Source organism: Salvelinus fontinalis, unplaced genomic scaffold (genome assembly GCF_029448725.1).
Source record: "Salvelinus fontinalis isolate EN_2023a unplaced genomic scaffold, ASM2944872v1 scaffold_0081, whole genome shotgun sequence".
NCBI classification, from domain to species: Eukaryota; Metazoa; Chordata; class Actinopteri; order Salmoniformes; family Salmonidae; genus Salvelinus; species Salvelinus fontinalis.
In genome coordinates this window covers 162,574-180,867 of record NW_026600290.1, presented here as the reverse complement: position 1 = coordinate 180,867, position 18,294 = coordinate 162,574, and the positions used below count along the sequence as shown (strand labels likewise).

Sequence of the window (18,294 nt, the reverse complement as noted above, 5' to 3'; positions counted from 1 at the left end):
GTTTATAGTCTGTCTGGGTTATAGTCTGTCTGAGTTATAGTCTGTCTGGGTCATAGTCTGTCTGGGTCATAGTCTGTCTGGGTCATAGTCTGTCTGGTTTATAATCTGTCTGAGTTATAGTCTGTCTGGGTTATAGTCTGGGTTATAGTCTGTCTGGGTTATAGTCTGTCTGGTTTATAGTCTGTCTGGGTCATAGTCTGTCTGGGTCATAGTCTGTCTGGGTCATAGTCTGTCTGGTTTATAGTCTGTCTGAGTTATAGTCTGTCTGGGTTATAGTCTGGGTTATAGTCTGTCTGGGTTATAGTCTGTCTGGGTTATGGTCTGTCTGGGTTATAGTCTGTCTGGGTTATAGTCTGTCTGGTTTATAGTCTGTCTGTCTGGGTTATAGTCTGTCTGGGTTATAGTCTGTCTGGGTTATAGTCTGTCTGGGTTATAGTCTGTCTGGGTTATAGTCTGTCTGAGTTATAGTCTGTCTGAGTTATAGTCTGTCTGGGTTATAGTCTGTCTGAGTTATAGTCTGTCTGGGTTATAGTCTGTCTGGGTTATAGTCTGTCTGGTTTATAGTCTGTCTGTCTGGGTTATAGTCTGTCTGGGTTATAGTCTGTCTGGGTTATAGTCTGTCTGAGTTATAGTCTGTCTGAGTTATAGTCTGTCTGGGTTATAGTCTGTCTGAGTTATAGTCTGTCTGGGTTATAGTCTGTCTGGGTTATAGTCTGTCTGAGTTAAAGTCTGTCTGGGTTATAGTCTGTCTGAGTTATAGTTTGTCTGGGTTATAGTCTGTCTGGGTTATAGTCTGTCTGGGTTATAGTCTGTCTGAGTTATAGTCTGGGTTATAGTCTGTCTGGGTTATAGTCTGTCTGGGTTATAGTCTGTCTGGGTTATAGTCTGTCTGAGTTTTAGTCTGTCTGGGTTATGGTCTGTCTGGGTTATAGTCTGTCTGGGTTATAGTCTGGGTTATAGTCTGGGTGTCACGGTCCTGACCTGTTTTCTGTTAGTTGGTGTATGTGTTAGCTGGTCAGGACGTGAGTTTGGGTGGGCAGTCTATGTTTTCTGTTTCTATGTTGGTTTAAGGGTGACCTGATATGGCTCTCAATTAGAGGCAGGTGGTTTTCATTTCCTCTGATTGAGAGCCATATTAAGGTAGGTGTTTTCACACTGTTTGTTTGTGGGTGGTTGTCTCCTGTGTCTGTATGTATGTTCGTGCCACACGGGACTGTAGCGTTTGTTTGTAGTCGTGTACCTGTTCGTGCGTTCTTCAAGTTATATGTAAGTTCGTGTCCAGGTCTGTTTTCATCGTTTATTTGTTTTGTAGTTTATTCAAGTATAGTTCGTTTTCTGTCTACGTCGTGTTTGTTGTTTTGTCGTGTCTTAAATAAATCATGTCATCATACCTCGCTGCACATTGGTCTTCAGATCCCTCTCTCCTCTCCTCGTCTGAGGAGGAGGAGGATTTAGAGAATCGTTACAGAACCACCCACCAAATTACCAGAACCAAGCAGCGGGGAAAAGGGCAGCGAAAGCAACCGCAGAAATCCCAGGATTCATGGACATGGGAGGAGATCTTGAATGGAGAAGGACCCTGGGCACAGGCTGGGGAGTATCGCCGCCCCAAAGCTGAGCTGGAGGAAGCGAGTGCTGAGCGGCGGCGATATGAGGAGGCAGCACGGCAGCGGGACAGGTACGAGAGGCAACCCCAGAATTTTTTTTGGGGGGGGGCTAGAGAGGAGTGTGGCTAAGCCAGGTAGCAGACCTGAGCGCACTCCTCGTGCTTATTATAAGCAACGCGTCACTGGTCAGGCACCGTGTTATGCGGTTAAGCGCACGGTGTCGCCAGTGCGTGCCCATAGCCTGGTGCGCTATAGGGCAGCCCCCCGAAAGTGTCAAGTGAGTGTGGGCATCCAGCCGGGGCGTATTGTGCCTGCTCAGCGCGTCTGGTCTCCGGTACGCAGTTTCGGTCCAGGGTATCCTGCGCCGGCTCTGCGTGCTGTGTCTCCGGGGCGCTGGGAGGGTGCAGTGCGTCCTATGCCTACGCTCCGCTCGTACCGGGCAAATGTGGGAGTGGAGCCTAAGGGAGAAGTGCGCGTAGTAGGCACTAGATCTCCAGTGCTCATCCACAGCCCGGTTCAACCTGTGCCTGCACTCTGGAGGGTACGGGCTGGAGTAGTATGCCAGCCTGGGGGAGTGGTGCCAAGGCTGCGCACCAGAGCTCCAGTGCTCCCCCACAGCCCGGTCCTTCAGGTGCCTTTTAACATCAAGCCTCCTGTAGGTCTCTCCAGTCTGGTGGGTCCTGTGGCAGCCCCACGCACCAGGCTGTCTCTCCGTCTCCTCCCTACAGGTGTGCCCGTCTGCCCAGCGGCGCCTGAACTGCCCGTCTGCCCAGCGGCGCCTGAACTGCCCGTCTGCCATGAGCCTGCAAAGCTGCCCGTCTGCCATGAGCCTGCAAAGCTGCCCGTCTGCCATGAGCCTGCAAAGCTGCCCGTCTGCCATGAGCCTGCAAAGCCGCCCGTCTGCCATGAGCCTGCAAAGCCGCCCGTCTGCCAGGAGCCTACAGAGCCGCCCGCCAGACAGGAGCCGCCAGAGCCTTCCGCCAGACCGGATCAGCCAGAGCCTTCCGCCAGACCGGATCAGCCAGAGCCTTCCGCCAGACCGGATCAGCCAGAGCCTTCCGCCAGACCGGATCAGCCAGAGCCTTCCGCCAGACCGGATCAGCCTTCAGAGCCGTCCAGCCAGGACCAGCCTTCAGAGCCGTCCAGCCAGGACCAGCCTTCAGAGCCGTCCAGCCAGGACCAGCCTTCAGAGCCGTCAGCGAGCCATGACCAGCCAGAGCCGTCAGCGAGCCATGACCAGCCAGAGCCGTCATCCAGCCAGGATCCGCCAGAGCCAGCCAGCCAGGATCCGCCAGCCAGTCCGGTGTTGTCCCTCAGTCCGGAGCTGCCGTCCCTCAGTCCGGGGCGGCCCCTAAATCCAGCGGGACCCATGTCTAGGGTTCCCAGTCCAAGGTCGGTGGCGAGGGTCGCCACCTTGAGGAAGACACAGAAGCGGGGATTTATTATGGTGGGATTGGGACAGCGTCCGGAGCCGGAGCCACCACCGTGGTCAGATGCCCACCCAGACCCTCCCCTAGACTTTTGGTGGTGCGTTCGGAGTACGCACCTTGAGGGGGGGGTTATGTCACGGTCCTGACCTGTTTTCTGTTAGTTGGTGTATGTGTTAGCTGGTCAGGACGTGAGTTTGGGTGGGCAGTCTATGTTTTCTGTTTCTATGTTGGTTTAAGGGTGACCTGATATGGCTCTCAATTAGAGGCAGGTGGTTTTCATTTCCTCTGATTGAGAGCCATATTAAGGTAGGTGTTTTCACACTGTTTGTTTGTGGGTGGTTGTCTCCTGTGTCTGTATGTATGTTCGTGCCACACGGGACTGTAGCGTTTGTTTGTAGTCGTGTACCTGTTCGTGCGTTCTTCAAGTTATATGTAAGTTCGTGTCCAGGTCTGTTTTCATCGTTTATTTGTTTTGTAGTTTATTCAAGTATAGTTCGTTTTCTGTCTACGTCGTGTTTGTTGTTTTGTCGTGTCTTAAATAAATCATGTCATCATACCTCGCTGCACATTGGTCTTCAGATCCCTCTCTCCTCTCCTCGTCTGAGGAGGAGGAGGATTTAGAGAATCGTTACACTGGGTTATAGTCTGTCTGGGTTATAGTCTGGGTTATAGTCTGTCTGGGTTATAGTCTGTCTGGGTTATAGTCTGTCTGAGTTATAGTCTGGGTTATAGTCTGTCTGAGTTATAGTCTGTCTGGGTTATAGTCTGGGTTATAGTCTGTCTGGGTTATAGTCTGAGTTATAGTCTGTCTGGGTTATAGTCTGTCTAAGTAATAGTCTGAGTTATAGTCTGTCTGGTATAACCCAGACAGACTATAATAGGGTTATAGTCTGTCTGGGTTATAGTCTGTCTGGTTTATAGTCTGAGTTATAGTCTGGGTTATAGTCTGTCTGAGTTATAGTCTGTCTGAGTTATAGTCTTTCTGAGTTATAGTCTGGGTTATAGTCTGTCTGAGTTATAGTCTGTCTGGGTTGTAGTCTGTCTGGGTCGTAGTCTGTGTTATAGTCTGTCTGAGTTATAGTCTGTCTGGGTTATAGTATGTTTCGGTTATAGTCTGAGTTATAGTCTGTCTGAGTTATAGTCTGTCTGGGTTATAGTCTGTCTGGGTTATAGTCTGTCTGGTTATAGTCTGTCTGGGTTATAGTCTGTCTGGGTTATAGTCTGTCTGAGTTATAGTCTGTCTGGGTTATAGTCTGTCTGGGTTATAGTCTGTCTGGGTTATAGTCTGGGTTATAGTCTGTCTGGTTATAGTCTGTCTGGGTTATAGTCTGGGTTATAGTCTGTCTGGTTATAGTCTGTCTGGGTTATAGTCTGGGTTATAGTCTGTCTGGGTTATAGTCTGTCTGGGTTATAGTCTGTCTGGGTTATAGTCTGGGTTATAGTCTGTCTGGGTTATAGTCTGTCTGGGTTATAGTCTGTCTGGGTTATAGTCTGGGTTATAGTCTGTCTGGGTTATAGTCTATCTGGGTTATAGTCTGTCTGGGTTATAGTCTATCTGGGTTATAGTCTATCTGGGTTATAGTCTATCTGGGTTATAGTCTATCTGGGTTATAGTCTATCTGGGTTATAGTCTGTCTGGGTTATAGTCTGTCTGGGTTATAGTCTGTCTGGGTTATAGTCTATCTGGGTTATAGTCTGGGTGTCACGCCCTGGCCTTATTATTCTTTGTTTTCTTTATTATTTTAGTTAGGTCAGGGTGTGACATGGGTAATATTTATGTTTTGTTGGTTTTGGGTGTTTATTTGGTAAAGGGGTTATGGGGTGTAGTAGATGGTTTTGTGTTGAGTGTATATGTCTAGCGTTGTCTATGTAAGAACGTTAGTAGCCTGTATGTTTGTGCACAACGTTTGTAGCTTCACGGTCGTTTTGTTATTTTTGTTGTTTTGTTAAAGTGTTTTTGTGTCGTGTTCATCTTCGTGTTAAAATAAAAGAAGATGGCATATTTTCCAACTGCTGCATTTTGGTCCGTTAATCCGCCACACGATCGTGACAGAATTACCCACCATAGGACCAAGCGGCATGGAAGGCGGCAACAGGACCTAACCACAAAGGATTTCTGGACATGGGAGGAGATACTGGATGGTAAGGGGCCTTGGGATCAACCTGGAGAATATCGCCTCCCTCGTGAAGAGCTGGAGGCAGCGAAAGCCGAGAGGAGGCGATATGAGGAGGCAGCACGGAGACAAGGCTGGAAGCCCGTGAGTACAACCCAAAAATTTCTTGGGGGGGGCCTTAAAGGGAGTGTGGCGAAGTCAGGTAGGAAACCTGCGCCTACTCCCTGTACTTACCGTGGAGAGCGGGAGTACGGGCAGACACCGTGTTACGCAGTAGAGCGCACGGTGTCTCCTGTACGCGTGCATAGCCCGGTTCGGTACATTTCAGCTCCACGTATCGGCCGGGCTAGACTGAGCGTTGAGCCGTATGTCATGAAGCCGGCCCAACGCATCTGGTCACCAGTGCGTCTCCTCGGGCCGGCGTACATGGCACCAGCCTTACGCATGGTGTCCCCGGTTCGCCTACATAGGCCGGTGCGGGTTATTCCACCTCCCCGCACTGGTCAGGCGACGGGGAGCATAGAACCAGGTAAGGTTGGGCAGGCTCGGCGTTCAAGGGAGCCAGTACGCCTGCACGGTCCGGTATTTCCGGCGCCACCTCCCCGCCCCAATCCAGTACCACCAGTGCCTCCTCCTCGCACTAGCTATATGGTGCGTGTCTCCAGCCCTTTACCACCAGTGTCTAAACCACGCACCAAGCCTCCTGTGTGTCCCCAGAGTCCTGTGCGTCCTGTTGCTGCTCCCCGCACTAGCCCTGAGATGCGTGTCTCCAGCCCGGTGCCACCAGTCCCGGCACCACGCACCAGGCCTACAGTGCGCCTCAGCCGGCAGGAGTCTGCCGTCTGCACAGCGTTGACTGAACTGCTCGTCTCCCCAGCGCCATCTGAGCCATCCGTCTCCCCAGCGCCATCTGAGCCATCCGTCTCCCCAGCGCCATCTGAGCCATCCGTCTGCAATGAGCCTGCAAAGCCGCCCGTCTGCCATGAGCCTGCAAAGCCGCCCGTCTGCCATGAGCCCACTGAGCCGCCAGCCAGACAGGAGCCGCTAGAGCCGCCAGCCAGACAGGAGCCGCTAGAGCCGTCCGTCAGACAGGATCTGCCAGAGCCGCCAACCAGACAGGATCTGCCAGAGCCGCCAACCAGACAGGATCTGCCAGAGCCGCCAACCAGACAGGATCTGCCAGAGCCGCCAACCAGACAGGAGCAGCCAGATCAGTCAGCCAGCCATGAGCAGCCAGATCAGTCAGCTAGCCATGAGCAGCCAGATCCGTCAGCTAGCCATGAGCAGCCAGATCCGTCAGCCAGCCATGAGCAGCCAGATCCGTCAGCCAGCCATGAGCAGCCAGATCAGTTAGCCAGCCATGAGCAGCCAGATCCGTTAGCCAGCCATGAGCAGCCAGATCTGTCAGCCAGCCATGGGCCGTCCCTCAGTCCGGAGCTGCAGTCCCTCAGTCCGGAGCTGCAGTCCCTCAGTCCGGAGCTGCCATTCCTCAGTCCGGAGCTGCCCCTGACCCTGGAGCTGCCCCTTACCCTGGTGCTGCCCCTTACCCTGGTGCTGCCCCTTACCCTGGTACTGCCCCTTATCCTGGTACTGCCCCTGACCCTGGTACTGCCCCTTACCCTGGTACTGGTCCTTAGTCCGGTGCTGTCCCTTAGTCCGGAACTCCCCCTTAATGCAATGGGGTTAATGTGGAGGGGGGTCGTGTGGAGGAAGCCTAGGAGGTGGTTAGGTACTGTGGTGACGTGGGGACTACGACCAGAGCCGGAGCCGCCACCGTGGAGGGGAGCCCACCCAGACCCTCCCCTAGACTGTGTATGGTGCGCCCGGAGTTCGCGCCTCAAGGGGGGGGTTATGTCACGCCCTGGCCTTATTATTCTTTGTTTTCTTTATTATTTTAGTTAGGTCAGGGTGTGACATGGGTAATATTTATGTTTTGTTGGTTTTGGGTGTTTATTTGGTAAAGGGGTTATGGGGTGTAGTAGATGGTTTTGTGTTGAGTGTATATGTCTAGCGTTGTCTGTGTAAGAACGTTAGTAGCCTGTATGTTTGTGCACAACGTTTGTAGCTTCACGGTCGTTTTGTTATTTTTGTTGTTTTGTTAAAGTGTTTTTGTGTCGTGTTCATCTTCGTGTTAAAATAAAAGAGGATGGCATATTTTCCAACTGCTGCATTTTGGTCCGTTAATCCGCCACACGATCGTGACACTGGGTTATAGTCTATCTGGGTTATAGTCTGTCTGGGTTATAGTCTGTCTGGGTTATAGTCTGTCTGGTTTATAGTCTGTCTGGGTTACAGTCTGTCTGGGTTATAGTCTGTCTGGGTCATAGTCTGTCTGAGTTATAGTCTGTCTGGGTTATAGTCTGGGTTATAGTCTGTCTGGGTTATAGTCTGTCTGGGTTATAGTCTGTCTGGGTTATAGTCTGGGTTACAGTCTGTCTGGGTTATAGTCTGTCTGGTTTATTGTCTGGGTTATTGTCTGTCTGGGTTATAGTCTGTCTGGGTTATAGTCTGTCTGGTTATAGTCTGTCTGGTTATAGTGTGGGTTATAGTCTGTCTGGTTATAGTCTGTCTGGTTATAGTGTGGGTTATAGTCTGTCTGGTTATAGTCTGTCTGGGTTATAGTCTGGGTTATAGTCTGTCTGGGTTATAGTCTGTCTGGTTATAGTCTGTATGGGTTATAGTCTGTCTGGGTTATAGTTTGTCTGGGTTATAGTCTGTCTGGGTTATAGTCTGTCTGGGTTATAGTCTGGGTTATAGTCTGTCTGAGTTATAGTCTGTCTGGGTTATAGTCTGTCTGGGTTATAGTCTGTCTGGGTTATAGTCTGGGTTATAGTCTGTCTGGGTTATAGTCTGGGTTATAGTATGTCTGAGTTATAGTCTGTCTGAGTTATATTCTGTCTGGGTTATAGTCTGTCTGGGTTATAGTCTGTCTGGGTTATAGTCTGTCTGAGTTTTAGTCTGTCTGGGTTATGGTCTGTCTGGGTCATAGTCTGTCTGGGTTATAGTCTGTCTGAGTTATAATGTGTCTGGGTTATAGTCTGTCTGGGTTGTAGTCTGGCTGGGTCATAGTCTGTCTGGGTTATAGTCTGTCTGGTTATAGTCTGTCTGGGTTGTAGTCTGTCTGGGTCGCAGTCTGTGTTATAGTCTGTCTGAGTTATAGTCTGTCTGGGTTATAGTATGTTTCGGTTATAGTCTGTCTGAGTTATAGTCTGTCTGGGTTATAGTCTGTCTGGGTTATAGTCTGTCTGGTTTATAGTCTGTCTGGGTTATAGTCTGTCTGGTTTATTGTCTGGGTTATAGTCTGTCTGGGTTATAGTCTGTCTGGGTTATAGTCTGTCTGAGTTATAATGTGTCTGGGTTATAGTCTGTCTGGGTTATAGTCTATCTGGGTTATAGTCTATCTGGGTTATAGTCTGTCTGGGTTATAGTCTGTCTGGGTTATAGTCTGTCTGGGTTATAGTCTGTCTGGTTATAGTCTGTCTGGGTTATAGTCTGTCTGGTTTATAGTCTGTCTGGGTTATAGTCTGTCTGGTTTATTGTCTGGGTTATAGTCTGTCTGGTTATAGTCTGTCTGGGTTATAGTGTGGGTTATAGTCTGTCTGGTTATAGTCTGTCTGGGTTATAGTCTGTCTGGGTTATAGTCTGTCTGTCTGGGTTATAGTCTGGGTTATAGTCTGTCTGGGTTATAGTCTGTCTGGTTATAGTCTGTCTGGGTTATAGTCTGTCTGGGTTATAGTCTGTCTGGGTTATAGTCTGGGTTATAGTCTGGGTTATAGTCTGTCTGAGTTATAGTCTGTCTGGGTTATAGTCTGTCTGGTTTATAGTCTGGGTTATAGTCTGTCTGGGTTATAGTCTGTCTGGGTTATAGTCTGTCTGGGTTATAGTCTGGGTTATAGTCTGTCTGGGTTATAGTCTGGGTTATAGTATGTCTGAGTTATATTCTGTCTGAGTTATAGTCTGTCTGGGTTATAGTCTGTCTGGGTTATAGTCTGGGTTATAGTATGTCTGAGTTATATTCTGTCTGAGTTATAGTCTGTCTGGGTTATAGTATGTCTGGGTTATAGTCTGTCTGGGTTATAGTCTGTCTGGGTTATAGTATGTCTGGGTTATAGTCTGTCTGGGTTATAGTCTGGGTTATAGTATGTCTGAGTTATAATGTGTCTGGGTTATAGTCTGTCTGGGTTATAGTCTGGCTGGGTCATAGTCTGTCTGGGTTATAGTCTGTCTGGGTTATAGTCTGGGATATAGTCTGTCTGGGATATAGTCTGTCTGGGTTATAGTCTGTCTGGGATATAGTCTGTCTGGGTTATAGTCTGGGTTATAGTTTGTCTGGGTTATAGTTTGTCTGGGTTATAGTTTGTCTGGGTTATAGTCTGTCTGGGTTATAGTCTGTCTGGGTTATAGTCTGGGTTATAGTCTGTCTGGGTTATAGTCTGTCTGGGTTATAGTCTGGGATATAGTCTGTCTGGGTTATAGTCTGTCTGGGTTATAGTCTGGGATATAGTCTGTCTGGGTTATAGTCTGGGTTTTAGTCTGTCTGTTTTTTTTTTTTTTTTTTATTTATTTATTACCCCATTTTTCCCCAATTTCGTGATTTCCAATTGGTAGTTACAGTCTTGTCTCATCGCTGCAACTCCCATATGGACTCGGGAGAGGTGAAGGTCGAGAGCCGTGCGTCCCCTGAAACACAACCCAAATCAAGCTGCACTGCTTCTTGACACAATGCCCACTTAACCCGGAAGACAGCCACACCGATGTGTCAGAGGAAACACTGTACACCTGGCGACCTTGTCAGCGTGCACTGCCCCCGGTCCACCACCTAGCTTCTGGGCCTGAGTAACAGGCAGTTTACTTTGGGCACGCTTGTCATCCGGACGTGAAAATACTGCGCCCTAGCCCAAAGAGGTTAAGGACAACAAAGTCAAGGTATTGGATTGGCCATCACAAAGCCCTGACCTCAATCCTATAGAAAATTTGTGGGCAGAACTGAAAAAGCATGTGTGAGCAAGGAGGCTTACAAACCTGACTCAGTTACACCAGCTCTGTCAGGAGGAATGGTCCAAAATCCACCCAACTTATTGTGGGAATCTTGTGGAAGGCTACCCGAAACGTTTGACCCAAGTTAAACAATTTATAGGCAATGCTACCAAATACTAATTGACTGTTGTAAACTTCTGACCCAATGGGAATGTGATGAAAGAAATAAAAGATGAAATGAATAATTCTCTCTACTATTATTCTGACATTTCACATTCTTAAAATAAAGTGGTGATCCTAACTGACGGAAAACAGGGAATTTTTTACTTGGATTAAATGTCAGGAAATGTGTGAAACTGAGTTTATATCTATTTGGCTGAGGTGTATGTAAACTTCCCGACTTCAACTGTATGTCTTCTATTACAAGGTCTTATTTCTGTGTCAACCGTTTGTCTCAAACTGTGTGTGTGTCCCAGGTGTTGTACGCGGTGAAGGATTGTGTGGACCCCCCCTCAGTGTGGTCCGTCCCAGGAGAGAGGAGTGTATCTGTCCTCCTAGGGGAACTACTGAAGTACACAGTCTACCAGATTCAGCTGATAGCATTCACACAGCTGGGAGACGGACCGCCGAGCCCCAAAACACTACACAGGACCAAGGACGACGGTAGGGACACGCACACTGTCTCTATCTCCCGCCTCTCTCTCTCTCTCTCTCCCTCCTATCTCTCTCTCTCTCTCTCTCTCTCTCTCTCTCTCTCTCTCTCTCTCTCTCTCTCTCTCTCTCTCTCTCTCTCTCTCTCTCTCTCTCTCTCTCTCTCATGCCTCCCTCTCTTTCTCTCTCTCTGTCTCTCTCTCTCTCTCCCGCCTCCCTCTCTCTCTCTCTCTCTCTCGCTCTCTCTCTCCCGCCTCCCTCTCTCTCTCTCTCTCTCTCGCTCTCTCTCTCCCGCCTCCCTCTCTTTCTCTCTCTCTCACTCTGTCTCTCTCTCTCTCTCTCCCGCCTCCCTCTCTTTCTCTCTCTCGCTCGCTCTGTCTCTCTCTCTCTGTCTCTCTCTCTCTCTCTCTCTCTCTCTCTCTCTCCTTCCATGTCATACTGTGTCCTGTCCTCCATATCTTTAACACATAACTTCACTGTGTCTCTGGTCACTCAACCATAACACAAGATGCTGCTGCCCTTCCTCCCACCCTGTTTCTCACACACACACACGCACGCACGCACGCACACACGCCCTGCCATTGTTGTGTCATCACAGTCTAACAGTTGTCCAGGAAAACGTCGACACCTCTCCTCTCTTCCACTTCTCTTTTTTTTTTACTTCTCCTCTCCTCTCCTCCCTTCCCCTCCCCTCCCCTCCTCCTCCCCTCTCCACCCCTCCCCTCCTACTCCCCTCCCCTCCCTTCCCCTCCCACCCTCCTCCCATCTCCTCCCCCCCATCCCATCTCCTCCCCTCCCACCCTCCTCCTCCCATCTCCTCCCATCCCCTCCCCACCCTCCTCTCCTTTCCTCCACTCCCCTCTCCCTCCCTCCCACCCTCCTCCCCGCTCCTCCCCTCCCACCCTCCTCCTCCCATCTCCTCTCCTCTCCTCCCCTCCCTCTCTCCCTTCCCCCCGGTCTCTCTCTCTCTCTCTCTCTCTCCTCTCTCTCTCTCTCTCTCTCTCTCTCTCTGTCCCTTTGCTCAGTTTAAACTGAACTGAATCGGTGGCACACAGACCTGCCTCTCCTGTCCATCCTCCCAAATAATAGCTACTCCTCAACACCCCATGTTATATCACCTTTATAACTCACCCCCCATGTTATATCACCTTTATATCAACCCCCCATGTTATATCACCTTTATATCAACACCCCATGTTATATCACCTTATAACTCACCCCCCATGTTATATCACCTTTATAACTCACCTCCCATGTTATATCACCTTTATAACAACCCCCCATGTTATATCACCTTTATAACTCACACCCCATGTTATATCACCTTTATATCAACACCCCATGTTATATCACCTTTATATCAACACCCCATGTTATATAACCATTATAACTCACCCCCCATGTTATATCACCTTTATAAATCACCCCCCATGTTATATCACCTTTATATCTCACCCCCCATGTTATATCACCTTTATAACTCACCCCCCATGTTATATCACCTTTATTACTCACCCCCCATGTTATATCACCTTTATATCTCACCCCCATGTTATATCACCTTTATATCAACCCCCATGTTATATGACCTTTATATCAACACCCCATGTTATATGACCTTTATATCAACCCCCCATGTTATATCACCTTTATATCAACCCCCCATGTTATATCACCTTTATATCAACACCCCATGTTATATCACCTTTATATCAACACCCCATGTTATATCACCTTTATATCAACCCCCCATGTTATATCACCTTCATATCAACACCCCATGTTATATCACCTTTATATCAACACCCCATGTTATATCACCTTTATAACTCACCCCCATGTTATATCACCTTTATATCAACACCCCATGTTATATCACCTTTATATCAACACCCCATGTTATATCACCTTTATAACTCACCCCCCATGTTATATCACCTTTATAACTCACCCCCGATGTTATATCACCTTTATATCAACACCCATGTTATATCACCTTATAACTCACCCCCCATGTTATATCACCTTTATATCAACACCCCATGTTATATCACCTTATAACTCACCCCCCATGTTATATCACCTTTATAACTCACCCCCCATGTTATATCACCTTTATAACAACCCCCCATGTTATATCACCTTTATATCAACACCCCATGTTATATCACCTTTATAACTCAACCCCCATGTTATATGACCTTTATGTTTGTCATGTCTTTTACTATCACATGGATGACAGCATGATGTTCTGTGTTTTAATGATGTTGTGAAGCTAAATGATAATAAATCCCTCCCTCCCTCCTCCCCCTCCTCCCTCCACCCCTCCTCCCTCCTCCCCCTCCCCCCCCCCTCCCTCCCTCCCCCCCTCCCTCCCCCTCCCTCCCCCCCCCCCCCCCCCCCCCCCCCCCTCTCCCCCCCCTCCCCCCCTCCCCCTCATCTCTCTATAGTTCCAGGTCCCCCAGTGAGGCTGTTGTTTCCAGAGGTCAGTCTGACGTCTGTCAGGGTGGTGTGGCAGCCTCCTACTGACCCCAACGGGATTATCATGGGTGAGACACAGTCTTAACACACACACACACACACACACACACAGTCTTAACACACACACACACACACACAGTCTTAACACACACACACACACAGTCTTAACACACACACACACACACACACACACACACACACACACACACACACACACACACAGTCTTAACACACACACACACACACACATACACACACACACACACACACACACACACAGACACACACACACACACACAGACACACCGTCTTAACACACTCACACACACAGTCTTAACACACACAGACACACCGTCTTAACACACACACACACACACAGTCTTAACACACACACACACACACACACTAAGACCTAAGGAGTCTGGAAGTGTAAATGAAAGTGTTCTAATGGGAGAGAGGATATATTGAAACCTAGGAGAGGGAGAAAAGAGGAGAATAGATATAGAGTGAAATAGAACAGATAGATAGATCTAGAGAGATGGCAGCCGACAGGGACTATAGATATAGATATAGAGTGAAATAGAAGAGATAGAGAGATCTAGAGAGAAGGCAGCAGACAGGGACTATAGATATAGATATAGAAGAGATAGATAGATCTAGAGAGAAGACAGCAGACAGGGACTATAGAAGTAGAGTGAAATAGAAGAGATAGAGAGAAGACAGGGATTCTCAGAGGGGTGAGGTTGCAAGGACAGGTGTAGAGCTGAACAGAGAGAGAGAGCGATCTAGTGAGACGGCAGCAGGCATGGACTAGATATAGATATAGAGTGAAATAGAAGAGATAGAGAGAAGACAGGGATTCTCAGAGGGGTGAGGTTGCAAGGACAGGTGTAGAGCTGAACAGAGAGAGAGAGCGATCTAGTGAGACGGCAGCAGGCATGGACTAGATATAGATATAGAGTGAAATAGAAGAGATAGAGAGATCTAGAGAGAAGACAGGGATTCTCAGAGGGGTGAGGTGGCAAGGACAGGTGTAGAGCTGAATAGAGAGAGAGAGCGATCTAGTGAGACGGCAGCAGGCATGGACTAGATATAGATATAGAGTGAAATAGAAGAGATAGAGAGATCTAGAGAGAAGAGGGATTCTCAGAGGGGTGAGGTGGCAAGGACAGGTGTAGAGCTGAATAGAGAGAGAGAAAATGATAGAGATAAAAAGGAGAATGTGAATAGTGTTGTTTTGTCCTCTGCGGGCAAGGACAGACAGGACAGACAGATAGAGTGATGTGTTGCAGGGGGGAGGACATTTAGCGTGACACCACCATTTGACAGAGGACATCTGTCTTTCCTCGCCTCACAAGCACAGCAAGGACACAGAGAGAGAGAGAGAGAGAGAGAGAGAGAGCGGGCAGAGAGGGGGGTGAGAGAGGGGGGGTGAGAGAGAGAGAGATGAGAGAGAGAGACTACCAACTATTGGTAGTTGGGTAAATATTAAAAGCAGACATTGAACATCCCTTTGAGCATGGTGAAGTTATTAATTACACTTTGGATGGTGTATTAATACACCCAGTCACCACCATGATACAGGCGTCCTTCCTAACTCAGTAGCCGGAGAGGAAAGAAACGGCTCAGGGATTTCACCATGAGGTCAATCGTGACTTTAAAACAGTTACAGAGTTTAATGGCAGTGATAGGAGAATGGTGAGGATGGATCAACAACATCACTCCACAATACTAACCTAAACCTAATAAAAGAAGGAAGCCTGAAAATTAAAAAAATATTTTGAAAACATGCATCCTGTTTGCAACAAGGCACGTAAGTAAAACTGCAAAGAATTTGGCAAAGAAATTACATTTTGGTCCTGAATATAATGCATTATGTTTGGGGCAAATCCCACACAACACATTATTCAGTACCACTCTTCATATTTCCAAGCACGGTGGTGGCTGCATCATGTTATGGGTATGCTCAGGCAAAACCTGGTTCAGTCTGCTTTCCAACAGACACTGCGAGACATATTTCAGCAGGACAATAACCTAAAACACAAGGCCAAATCTACACCGGGTTTGCTTACCAAGATGACAGTGAATGTTCCTGTGTGGCCTAGTTACAGTTATGACTTAAATCGTTTTTAAATCTAACAACCAACTTGACAGAAATGGAAGAATTTGAAAAATAATAATGTGTAAATATTGTACAATCCAGGTGTGCAAAGCTGTGAGAGTCTTGCCCAGTCATTATGGGATGTTGTGTGTAGATGTGAGAGACTTGCCCAGTCATTATGGGATGTTGTGTGTAGATGTGAGAGTCTTGCCCAGTCATTATGGGATGTTGTGTGTAGATGTGAGAGACTTGCCCAGTCATTATGGGATGTTGTGTGAGAAGAAAATTACATTGAATCCATGTTGAATTCAGGCTGTAACACAACAACATGTGGAATAAGTCAAAGGGGGTATGAATACTTTCTGAAAGCACTGTAGGTATTGCTACTCAAGAGAAGACAGGCTATGTGCACACTGCCCACAACATGAGGTGGAAACTGAGCTGCACTTCCTAACCTGCTCAATGTATGACCATATTAGAGAGACATATTTCCCTCAGATCACACAGATCCACAAAGAATTTCGAAAACAAATCCAATTTTGATAAACTCCCATATCTACAGTGTGTCATCATACCAGCAAGATTTGTGACCTGTTGCCACTAGAAAAGGACAACCAGTGAAGAACAAACACCATTGTAAATACAACCTATATTTATGCTTAACTACTTTCCCTTTTGGACATCATTACAACACTGTATAGAGACATAATATGACATTTGAAATGTCTTTATTCTTTTGGAACTGTGGTCCAAACACACTAAGACAGCTGTGAAGAGGGCACAACAAAGCCTATTCCCCCTCAGGAGACTACAGAGATTTGGCATGGGTCCTCAGATCCTCATAAGGTTCTACAGCTGCACCATCGAGAGCATCCTGACCGGTTGCATCACTGCCTGGTATGGCAACTGCTCGGCCTCCGACTGCAAGGCGCTACAGGGGGTAATGTGTACGGCCCAGTACATCCCTGAGGCCAAGCTTCCTGCCATCCAGGACTTCTATACCAGGCGGTGTCAGAGGAAGGCCCTAAAAATTGTCAAAGACTCTACCCACCCTAGTTATAGACTCTTGTCTCTGCTATTGCACGGCAAGCGGTACCGGAGTCCGAGTCTAGGTCCAAGACGCTTCTAAACAGCTTCTCCCCCAATCCATAAGACTCCTGAACATCTAACATCTAGTCACAGGGCTTCCCAGAATCCTCTTTTACGCTGCTGCTACTCTCTGTTTATAATCTATGCATAGTCACTTTAACTCTACCTACATGTACATATGACTGCACATTGACTCTGTACCGGTACCCCCTGTATATAACCTCCACATTGACTCTGTACTGGTACCCCCTGTATATAGCCTCCACATTGACTCTGTACCGGTACACCCTGTATATAGCCTCCACATTGACTCTGTACCGGTACACCCTGTATATAACCTCCACATTGACTCTGTACCGGTACCTCCTGTATATAGCCTCCACATTAACTCTGAACTGGTACCTCCTGTATATAGCCTCCACATTGACTCTGTACCGGTACCTCCTGTATATAGCCTCCACATTGACGCTGTACTGGTACCTCCTGTATATAACCTCCACATTGACTCTGTACCGGTACCCCCTGTATATAGCCTCCACATTAACTCTGTACCGGTACCCCCTGTATATAGCCTCCACATTGACACTGTCCTGTCACCGCCTGTATATAGCCTCCACATTGACTCTGTACAGGTACCCCCTGTATATAGCCTCCACATTGACTCTGTACCGGTACACCCTGTATATAACCTCCACATTGACTCTGTACCGGTACCCCCTGTATATAGCCTCCACATTGACGCTGTACTGGTACCTCCTGTATATAACCTCCACATTGACTCTGTACCGGTACCCCCTGTATATAGCCTCCACATTAACTCTGTACCGGTACCCCCTGTATATAGCCTCCACATTGACTCTGTACCGGTAATACCTGTATATAGCCTCCACATCAACTCTGTACCGGTAATACTTGTATACAGCCTCCACATTGACTCTGTACCGGTAATACCTGTATATAGCCTCCACATCAACTCTGTACCGGTAATACCTGTATATAGCCTCCACATCAACTCTGTACCGGTAATACCTGTATACAGCCTCCACATTGACTCTGTACCGGTAATACCTGTATATAGCCTCCACATTAACTCTGTACCGGTAATACCTGTATACAGCCTCCACATTGACTCTGTACCGGTAATACCTGTATATAGCCTCCACATTAACTCTGTACTGGTACCCCCTGTATATAGCTTCCACATTAACTCTGTACCGGTACCCCCTGTATATAACCTCCACATTGACTCTGTACCGGTACCCCCTGTATATAGCCTCCACATTGACTCTGTACCTGTACCCCCTGTATATAGCCTCCACATTGACTCTGTACCGGTACCCCCTGTATATAACCTCCACATTGACTCTGTACTGGTACCCCCTGTATATAGCCTCCACATTGACTCTGTACTGGTACACCATGTATATAGCCTCCACATTGACTCTGTACCGGTACCCCCTGTATATAACCTCCACATTGACTCTGTACCGGTACCCCCTGTATATAGCCTCCACATTGACTCTGTACTGGTACACCATGTATATAGCCTCCACATTGACTCTGTACCGGTACCCCCTGTATATAACCTCCACATTGACTCTGTACCGGTACCCCCTGTATATAGCCTCCACGTTGACTCTGTACCGGTACCCCCTGTATATAGCCTCCACATTGACTCTGTACTGGTACACCATGTATATAGCCTCCATATTGACTCTGTACCGGTACCCCCTGTATATAACCTCCATATTGACTCTGTACCGGTACCCCCTGTATATAACCTCCACATTGACTCTGTACTGGTACACCATGTATATAACCTCCACATTGACTCTGTACCGGTA

The 18,294-nt window shown here is 47.9% G+C and overlaps 1 protein-coding gene across 1 annotated transcript in view; it reads left to right on the top strand.

The window, feature by feature from the left end:
* Positions 1-18,294, top strand: part of LOC129842964 (protein sidekick-1-like) — a 373,259-nt gene that overhangs the window by 285,853 nt on the left and 69,112 nt on the right. The window contains exons 27-28 of the mRNA XM_055911684.1: positions 10,605-10,791; positions 13,230-13,328. Coding sequence (XP_055767659.1) covers positions 10,605-10,791; positions 13,230-13,328 — 286 coding nt within the window. The remainder of the gene's footprint in view (positions 1-10,604; positions 10,792-13,229; positions 13,329-18,294) is intronic.